Genomic DNA, 10,288 nt, shown 5'->3' on the forward strand with positions numbered 1-10,288 from the left:
GGACCCACCCCAGGGCATCTCACCAAGCAGGGGTCCCGGGGAATCTCAGCAGCCTCCTGGGCCTCGTGCTTTTCAGGGGCTCTTTATCAGGACACTTGCTTCTCTTTGGGGAGCTTCTCTGTGCCAGAGTGGGTCTGGGGCCTCTGTCCTGAACTGCCCTGCTCCCCTCACTCACCCAGTCTGACCAGAAGTTCATCAAGGCCAAGCTTGAGGTGGCGGGAGCAGGAGAAGGAGGGCTGCTCAGCCTCAGAGCATCCCTCTTATATTGCAGGCTGGTCCTTCCTAGGAAGCTGCTGTGGCAGGGAGAGTGGGTGCCCCTGTTAATCGGAATCCTTTCCATCCCTGCCTTAGTTTACGGAACACTTCCATACTTGTCTCCTTGGAATCTCACTTCACGGTGGGGTAGCCTGCAGTTGGCCAGGTTCTTTGGCCCCCAACTAAGTTGATTTACCCAAAGTCACGTAGCTAATAAATGACAAAGCAGGATCCCACACTCATCCCACACTCACTCCACCACGACAGCTCCCACTCTCCTGGCCACCTATCCCAAGGCTGTCCTGAGCTCCTTCCTGTGACCTGCCTTCTCGGATGTCTCTGAGTAAGCCCCACTCTCTCCCCTCGCCCCACTTTACCTTCATTTCCAGAGCAAGCCTGGAGTTCCTCCCCATCATCCCTGTGTGTCACTCCAAATTCAGCTGAGATGCCTCCTGGCCATAGGGCATCCTGACTAATCTGATTCCCTGGTTCAGAGTGAGTGGCATGCCTCCTCTGGAGAGCCCCCACCGGAAGAGACACTGAGGGAAGTAGAGGTGGAGCAGAGTTCAATTAAGGCAAGAACTCAGGGCTGCCCCTTTTGGGACTGTGAGGGTCTGAAGCTGTTCCCCAGGTAGGGTCCCCAGCTTCCTAAGGACAGGCGTCCCTGGTGGCCAGCAGCAGACCAAGGGCTGAATCCTCCTCTCCACATCAGTGAGTCTCTTTGGAAGGTTTTGTCCCCTGTAAGAGCTCATGACGCTCAGAGCATCAGCAACTTACTGAACACCTACTCTGCATATGGTACTACACGGGGCAGAGGAAAATCGACATCTTCCCTCAAGGAGCCCACCTTCTGACCGGGGAAACAGTTCACACATCTGTGCCTGTCACCCTCAGGATTGCTGGAGCTCGAGTACCAGGACTGGGTGACCAGGAAGGCTTCCTGGAAGAGGAACAACTTGCACTGGGCTTCAGAATCCTAAGTATCTCAGACGGAAGGAATGGTCCTCCGCTCCAGCAGTTTTCAAACTTTGTAGCCGCAGGACCCTTTCTTCAAAGAATTATTGTATGGAAACACAGTATATAAAACAGATAAAAAGCAGCTACTCTGGTGGGTGCTGGGTGGGGAGTACAGCTCAGCCCTCCTTTCCTCTGTGCCTGGGAAACCCCTCAAACTCGGAAGGCTCCACAGAACGTGGTGTGAAAACCCCTGATTCAGGCCATTTTACAGATGAGTATCACAAAGGGGAAGGGGGTTTTCTAGGAACAAACAGTCTGGCAGAGCTGGAGACAAATCAAGGAGTGTTTTGGTTTTTCCTGTGTTGTTGAGACTCGCCTCTCACCCAAGTAGCTCATGAAGTGGGACAGAAACCCAAATAAGACATGGGATTTGAAGACACAGAAGCCTGTGGGCAAGATAAGTAAATCAAACCCATTGGACTCCTGACACTAGGAAGGGAGGGTAGTGACGAGGACATAACTTGGACCTGTCCCCACAGAGATCTCCATGTCCAAGTAGAATTCAACCTCTCTGGCCTAGGGCTGCTCATCGGGACTGTCTATGGACTGTCCTCCTGCTATCACACAGCCAGGCTGAGCGGGCCCTGGTCTCACCTGGGACCATCAGCTCCCAGAGGGAGGACAGGTGAGCCCTTCCTCCTGAGCATGAGCAGAAGTCTGGCCTTGACTCAAAAGAGAGTCCAGCATCTTAGTTGTTTCTCAGCAACTCACTGTTGTGGGAGGGCAGCAGGGACCTGGACCAAAAAACCCTGCTCCTCCACACCCTTTTTTGAAGGGTCTCAGGTTCAATTCTGGTCAAAGGCATGTACCTCGATCCTGGGGCCCCAGTCTGGGCGTGAGCAGTAGGCAACCAATCGATGTGTCTCTCTCACATCAATATTTTTCTCTCTGTCTCTCCCCCTCCCTTCCACTCTGTCTAAAAACTCAATGGAAAAAATATCCTTGGGTGAGGATTAAAAAAAAAAAGGATGGCCCAAACCAACAGCAGGCACCCCCTCCAGCAGGTAATCCAGCCACCTCTCTAGCCTCAGTTTTAGAAAGCAGGATTTAAAGCATTTTCAATTTCCTTTGACTTTAGCAGTTCTATTCCCTTTATTATTGTTACAGGTGATTACAATGAATGTGTGGACCTGGACACATGTGGGGAGAGGCTTAGAAGCATGTTATGAGGCAGGGGGAAACCAGTCAAAGCATTCACATTTGCTCTTGAAAATTGCAGAAATGATTTCTTAATACCGAGACACTTTAAAATAGAAGTCCATTAAAGTTCTCTTGGGACTTGAGAGTATTTCTCCCATTTGTGCCACTGATCCTTGAACTCACACTCAGAGTATGTGTGCTGTGTTTTTAAAATGTAACTTGGTATAGTTTGTTACAACGGGAAAGCCCATCCTCCATGGCTGTGGTGCTTTGATGACGATGGGAGACAGAGATTGATGTGACCGCAGAATCTTGGATTTTTACTGGCACATGGCATATCCCATCCCATAATAGTCAGTATCCCAACTTGAGCCTGGTTCTGAAAGAGACATCTCACGAGAGATGTACAAGCCAAACGTCCTCAGCCCCCTCCGATTTCATTCTTCTCCCAGCGCACAACAGGACAGGACGCAGGTGCGGGGCAGCAGTTTTACAATCTTCACGTTGTCTGGAGAGTTTCGGATCTTTTCTCCATGTTGGCCTTATCTCAGCCTTTGATAATACACACAGGCAATGACAAGCTCTCTGGCCCCACGCACACATCAAGATCCCATTGGCTTGGGGATAGGAAAAACAGACATTCCAAACCCTTTCTACCCTGACCCTTGTTCACAGGGCGACTGTAACTCAAGGTCTGGAGGTGTTTATGCTTAAGAGAAGAAATTGTAACATAATTCGTTGGGCAGATGAGAAATAAAAGAAAACCATTATGTGCTATGTAAATGGCTGGCAGTCCAAAGCCACCCTGTAACTGAAGAGCCCTGGAAGGACCTTGATAAACTATAATTATTATCAGGCCTCTGTGTGATTATTCACCATTATCTCTGAAAATAGGGGAAGGATCAGCATTTTACTGTTAGGCCTACTCAAATCATTGAATGGATACCCTCTCCCCTGGGAATGGACCTTTAGAGCATTTCACAACCGACATTCCCTTTCACTTAGACCACATTCCATTTGCTAAGACCATTATCCTTCCCGCCCAGTGAATTCTCCACTCAGAAAAAGCCCTTTAAAATCTCTGACTCCTCGTCCCGGGGTGTTGGCACCATTTTGGGGCTCAGCCCATCTGGGTTTCCAGATGACCTAATACATTTATAATTCTTTACCCCTTTTGGCCTTGTGCTCCCCTTTGACAACCCTAACATTTACCAAATTCATAAATATCAAGCAAGAGCTTTAGTATTGCTAAAGAAAATCACACAGCTGGGCAGATTGATGTAGATCTGAATTTATGACCACCAACCTCAACTGGACCCTCAGCCCTGCCCAACTAGTTTCCATTCTAGTTACTAGTTTCCATTCTTTGTCATGACCATTTCATACTTTTTCGACCTTCCTCAAATATCTGATGCCCATATCCATCTTCCACAACCCCACTGTCAGTAGACAACTCATTCTTCATAAAGAAAGCTGGAAATTGACTCACCTCGAGGCATCAAGTCCCCAGCTCACCTAGCCCTGCTCCTGCCTGCTTCTGTCCCCCTCCCTTCTATCAGCACAAAAGAAGCAGTAATGGTTCCATCAATGGCTTCACACGGCACAAGAGGTCTTCAAACAAGGGCTTGCACTCCCACGGGGACATGAAGACTTTCCAAAAGGTAGGTGGACACAGACAGTTTAAGGAAATCAATTTCCAGAGCGTCCTCCTTTCTCTGTTCCCTCTCTTTATATTGATCAGCCTGAGAAGGAGGCGTGGGTCAGCCAGTTCTTCTCTATCTCCATTTTCCCAGTTGGCCCCTCCTTCATGTTGAATCCTACTCTGGCAACTCTCTCAGAGGACAACTTGAGAATACTCTGCTTGAGGGAGTCCTTGAAGGAGCAAAGCCTAGAGAGCCTCCAGGAGAAGTTTCAGTTCTGTGCCTTCTCCATTTAATTTGAATTATTTGAATTGAAAAACAAAATTAAGAACAAAAAAAATTAAATAAAAAAATTGAAAATCGGACATTTTGTAATAGAAAGTCAATCTGATTTGGCAGATGAGTTTGACACAGAGGACTGGCTTTGCAAATAGGATATATGGTGGACATTTTCCAAAATTAGAATCATTTAAATCTGAAGCTTCATGATTTGAACAAAAATATATTTAAAGTACATATACAACGTTCCCTTCTAGCCAAGATGGAGTAGCAGGGATCAGATTTACCCTCCTTCCTGAAACAACAACCAAACAGGAAAAAAAATGAAACAACATTTTTCATGACACTAGATATCAGACAAGAAAGGACAGTGATCCCTGATAGACAAGAAACAAATGAAGTGGGCCCCCTAATTGCTCAGCTTACTGCTTGAGAGAGTTTGCAGGTATATTGCAGGAAGGGAGACCCCAGGCAGGGCCATGCAGACTTCCTGAGCTAAGGAGATAGCTCAGGGTTTGGGGCAACCAAGGTAGCTAGAGAGCTCAGGACACAATACTGGATAGGAGAAAGGTGCAGAGAGAGCTCTGGAGATCTGCAAAGGGCCTCCCTGAGTGTTCTGCAGAGCACTGCTCAACAGATAAATGTGAGGAAACTACTTGAGACCAAGGAAAGAACCACCCAAAATGATTAGAAGGAACAGCAGTCACTAGTTACACGGGGCTGGAACATAGTCTTTTCCCATTAGCCAGACTGAAAAACCTCATAATTTATGGAGCATTGGTTAGAATTTTCAAAAAGTTCTTGGCTCAGTTTTGGGGACTCGTTAGACCTAGTTTAAACACTGATTGCTCTCACCTAATAAATCTCAAAAGCAAGACCTGAAGGGATCAAACTGTTTCTAAGTAATGTAATGTTATCCCAGAACAAACCTTCAGAATATTACAGGAATACAAAAATAACCAGCACCCAAAAACATAAAATTCACAATGTCTGGGGTCAAATAAAAAATTACCAATCATGCAAAGAAGCAGAAAAATATGACCCATAGTGAGGGGAAAATCAATTGATACCAATCCAGAACTGATACTTATATGAGAATTACCTGACAAGGACATAAAAAAGTTATTGTAACTGTATCCCATGTATTCACATAGCTAAGTGGAAACTTGGAAGGTATTTTTAAAATATGCAAATTGAACTTGTAGAGATGAAAAATTACTGGATGGAATTAAAAACAGTTTAGACCAGTGATGGCAAACCTATGACACGGGTGTCAGAGGTGACACGCGAACTCATTTTTTTGGTTGATTTTTCTTTGTTAAATGGCATTTAAATATATAAAATAAATATCAAAAATATAAGTCTTTGTTTTACTATGGTTGCAAATATCAAAAAATTTCTACATGTGACACGGCACCAGAGTTAAGTTAGGGTTTTTCAAAATGTTGACACAGCGAGCTCAAAAGGTTCGCCATCACTGGTTTAGACACTGCAGAAAAAGATTAGTAAACTTGAAGACATAGAAAATTACCCAAAATGAAATATCAAAAGAAAAAATAATTTTAGAAATGAATAAATATGATGCATAATATGTAATAACTTGAAAGTATATGTCCTTTATAAATATTTAAAATTATGAAAACATTTATTAGGCATCAACTGAAACACTGTTTTTTTGTCTTATTATTTTGTGGGGTATATGACCAAAAGAACTTGAAGATGCTGCTGTAGATCCATCTTCCATCCCTCTTTCTCTATGACTTTACTCCTTTGATCATCCCCTCTCCTCTCTGAAGCATCCTTTTCTTCCTCTCAGCTGGCACATGTATCAAGTAGTATCTGCACCTTCAAGCACCCAACCCACCTCCAGTTACTGTTTAACTGCTCCTCCATTCACAAGCTCTCAGTCTACACCTGCCATCTCCGCCTCCTCCTCTCATGCACTCTTCAACCTGCTCCCACATGGCTGCCACTCAACCTCTGCACCAGACTTTCTCTCCCTATACTCACCAGTGACTTCTTTGTTGCTAAATTAAATGGATCCTTTTTCTTTCTCATCTCACTTACCCTTTCGTGTTGATTTTCAATAGTTTACCATTCCCTCCTTCACTCCTTCAGCAGTTTTCCTTCTTAGCTTCTAGGACACCACTCCCCCCTTTTTTTCCCTTCTCACCTCTCTGGCACCTCTTTATCATGTTTCCTGGCTGGCACCTCCGTATTACAACTTCTAAATGCTGCCGTCCCTAAGGCTCTCTGTGCACTTCTTCCCTTGGTGATCTCCTCCGATATTGTGGATTTAAATGCATCCATATGCCCATAACTCCCAAAGGGTATCTCCAACCTAGACCCTCTTCTGGGCTCAAAGCCTATATTTCCCATTGGCTACCTAATAGTTTAAACACTTGAATGTCTCAGAGGCATTTCAAGCTTACCATGTTCAAAACTAAATGCTCAATTTCCCCACAACACAAAGTAGTGATTGTAATCACCTAATAATTCAAGCCAGGGCGTCATCCTTAAGATTTCCCTCTCCCTTCTCCTCCACTCCCTGCCCCACTTCCAATCTAGCACTGAGTTCTGAGATCCGATCTCCAGTTGTCTTAAATGTATCTGATTGTCTCTTCGTTTCCACGAATACCACCACCCTCATGGCCAACCCACCATCTTCTCCCACTTGAATGATTACAGTAGCCTCCCAAATGTCTTCCTAGTTCCACTCTTGCCCCCTTCCAACCCATTCTCTGGGGTAGCCAGAATGAGCTTTAAAAATATGTATATATGGTTTTTTTTTTAAATTGATTTCAGAGAGGAAGGGAGAGGGAGAGAGAGATAGAAACATCAATCATGAGAGAGAATCATTGATTGGCTGCACACCCTTTACTGGGGATTGAGCCAAAAACCCAGGCATGTGCCCTGACTGGAAATCAAACTGTGATTTCTCCTGGTTCACAGGTTGATGCGCAATCATTGAGCCACACTGGCCTCGCCAGAATGAGCTTTTTTTTTTCTTTTTTTTTAAATATATTTTATTGATTTTTTACAGAGAGTAAGAGAGAGAGATAGAGAGTTGGAAACATCAATGAGAGAGAAACATCAATCAGCTGCCTCCTGCACATCTCCTACTGGGGATGTGCCCGCAACCCAGGTACATGCCCTTGACCGGAATCGAACCTGGGACCTTTCAGTCCGCAGCAAACGCTCTATCCGCTGAGCCAAACCGGTTTTGCCAGAATGGAGCTTTTTAAAATATACTTGAACCCAGCTGGTGTGGCTCAGTGGATTGAGCGTTGTCCCTTGTATCAAGAGGTCTCCAGTTTGATTCCTGGTCAGAGTACATGCCCCAGTTGGGAGCTGGATCCGCAGTAGGGGGCATGCAGGAGGCAATCTATTGATCGATCGATCGATTTATGTTTCTATCTCCCTCTCTTTTCCTATCTAAAAATCAATAAAAGCATATTTTAAAAATAAATAAAATATGTGAAGAATACTCTCCTGCTCTACTCCTATCCTATATAATAAAAGCCTAATATGCAAATCGACCAAAGGGCAGAACGACCAGTTGCTAATGATGTGTGATCGCTGGCCAGGCCTAGGGACCCTACCCGTGCAGGAATTTTGTGCACCGGCCCTCTAGTACTTCGATAACTTCCCATTACTCTTTAGATAAAATCTAATCTCTTTACCTTTGGCTTACAAAGGCTGCCATTCTTCCAACTCTATCTGTACCACTCTCCTTGAATTTTTCAGTCCCTTCTAGGAGAAAAGCCCATTCCAGCCTCAGGACTTTGCATCTCTGCCCCTCCCCCACCGGTAATCTGATTAAGTCCCACTTATCCTGACATCACTGGGAGGTGGTCCCTTAAATTTAAACTTGCTTTCCCTGCTTTTCTCTCTCGCGGAACATTGTACTCTTCCTTCATAGTTTTACTACAGTTGGCAAATATATATCTATTTGACATATATCCAGCTTTATTGAGATATAATTGACAAGTTCATATGATTATTTGTTCGCTAGATTGTAAGCTCCAGGAGCGCAGAACCAAGGTCTCAATACTTGTCTCTCTCCTCTTTCTGCCCCCCCCCCCCCCCCCACACACACACGCACACACTTAGTGTAGTGCCCGGCACACAGCAGGTGCTCCAATGTGTAGCGTGAAATGATCCAGTTAGAATTGCCTGTAGGCGCCTCAGGGATTTCAGCCCACAGGCCCGCTTCCAACCCCATCTGCCACTCCCCACCCTGTAACGGTAGTTTTACGCCCATTGAAATACCCTTTGCGCCAGGCACTCAGGCGGCGTGCAATGTCCCTGACCATCGCGGACCAAACAAAGAGAAGGATTGTGACATGGACTCTAAACTTGGCTGCGTCTGCGTCCCGAGCTGGAAAGTGACGCCGGCGGGTCACAGCTCCATTCAGGTCCACAAAGAGCACCACTCCCCGCCCCGGCCCAGACCCAGGGACTCCACCACCACCCGCCGCGGGAACCGGTGAGGCTCCGACCTTCAGTACAGCATGGCAGCCCCCAGAGGCGCCGCCCAGGGCCCGGCCGGCGGCACCGCACGGCCGCCCACAGAGCGCGCGCCGCAGCCCCGCCCCGGCCCCGCCCACCGGAAGTTTCCATTTGAAACCCCGGCGGCAGACGCGGCCGGCAGCGCGGCCGTTTCCGCGGAGGACCTTCTGAGTCGGAGCGACGAGGGCTACGGGCGGGAGCAGCAGGCGCCTGGGTTCGGCCCTCCCGGGGCAGGGGTCGGGCTGCTGAGGGCGGACGGGTTGGCGTGGACGCGGACGAGTTTCTCCCTGCGCCTCCCCGGAGCCGGAAAGGCTGGGTCGGCTCTCCCGGGGCCTCCACCTGCTCGGGGCCCGGGGGCCCCCTGGCCCACCACGGGGTAACATTCACCTTCCACCTCCCAGGGCCAAGCCTTGCCGCCCCGCGACCATGACCAGCGTGGCTAAGACCGTGCACACCCTGCAGCCCGCCTCGGTGCTGAGCGGCGGCCCGCTCGCCGGTGAGTGTCCGCACCGCCCCCCAGGGAGTCAGGGGGCCCGTCCGTGGCCGGGAGTCCGGGGCGCAGGAAGCCCTTCGTAAACAGTTACCGGCTTTATTTTCAGACTTGCGCTATCTGGAGAGTCGTTTGAGAAACGAGATACTTAGGGGAGAGCACTAGGGTTTCCCACCACGTCTGGTTCACATTTGTGTCTGCACAGGGTCTGTCCTGCAGTACGTTCTCCGTAAACATTTGTTGAGTGAAGTGGGGGTGGGGGTAGGAGGGGGGGGTGTCAGGCCCAGCTAGAGCATTCGAGGAACTTGGGAGAAGATACAGGACTACGTTGTGTTGATTGCTTTGCCACCTGGCCTGTGGCCGAACGTCATTGCCCAGGGTCTGCAGGCGCCCAGCTGCCTAAGCTGGAGATTGTAGCACAAAATGAGCTTCAAACATCAGAACCCTGTTATGGGACAGGTAGACTGTCCAGTTAAGTTTAGAAGAGCGAGTCGACAGCTTGTATTTGTTTTTCAAATTCAGTTAATCCTGGATTTTTTTTTAAAAAAGGAATCTGTTGTGGGAGATTTTGAAGCAGCTAAGATCCCTTCCCAGTGACTCCATGCAGCTGGCTGAGGAAGTAGCAGGATTTACCTGTGAAGTAAATAGGCTTTTCTCCCAAGGCTTAAAGCAGAGGTTCTCAACCTTGGCTGCACATTGGAATCACCGTGGTAATCTTTTTAAAATCCTGATTTCTGGGCCTCCTCCTCCGGAAATTCTGTTTTCTTTGATATAGCATACTTCCTCGACTTATTATTAAGTAGGAGATGTTCTCAGAATACAATCGCGAAGCCTAATAATAAATCAATTGCTCGTCAATGACATCGCTGCGGGAGCGCGGGGCTACCAGAAAAAGGGGTATATGTCTTTTATTGTGTCTAATAGAACCCGATATAGTCACACCCACTATCAAGAC

The 10,288-nt window shown here is 47.4% G+C and overlaps 1 protein-coding gene across 1 annotated transcript in view; it reads left to right on the forward strand.

Annotated features, from left to right (window-relative positions):
- The first annotated feature begins 8,845 nt into the window (after positions 1-8,845).
- KNSTRN (kinetochore localized astrin/SPAG5 binding protein) overlaps positions 8,846-10,288 on the forward strand; it is a 13,421-nt gene continuing 11,978 nt past the window's right edge. Inside the window, exons 1-2 of the mRNA XM_023757605.1 lie at positions 8,846-9,057; positions 9,245-9,339. Of these exons, the coding sequence (XP_023613373.1) occupies positions 8,846-9,057; positions 9,245-9,339 (307 nt within the window). The remainder of the gene's footprint in view (positions 9,058-9,244; positions 9,340-10,288) is intronic.

The sequence above is a fragment of the Myotis lucifugus genome, unplaced genomic scaffold (assembly GCF_000147115.1).
Source record: "Myotis lucifugus unplaced genomic scaffold, Myoluc2.0 scaffold_109, whole genome shotgun sequence".
NCBI classification, from domain to species: Eukaryota; Metazoa; Chordata; class Mammalia; order Chiroptera; family Vespertilionidae; genus Myotis; species Myotis lucifugus.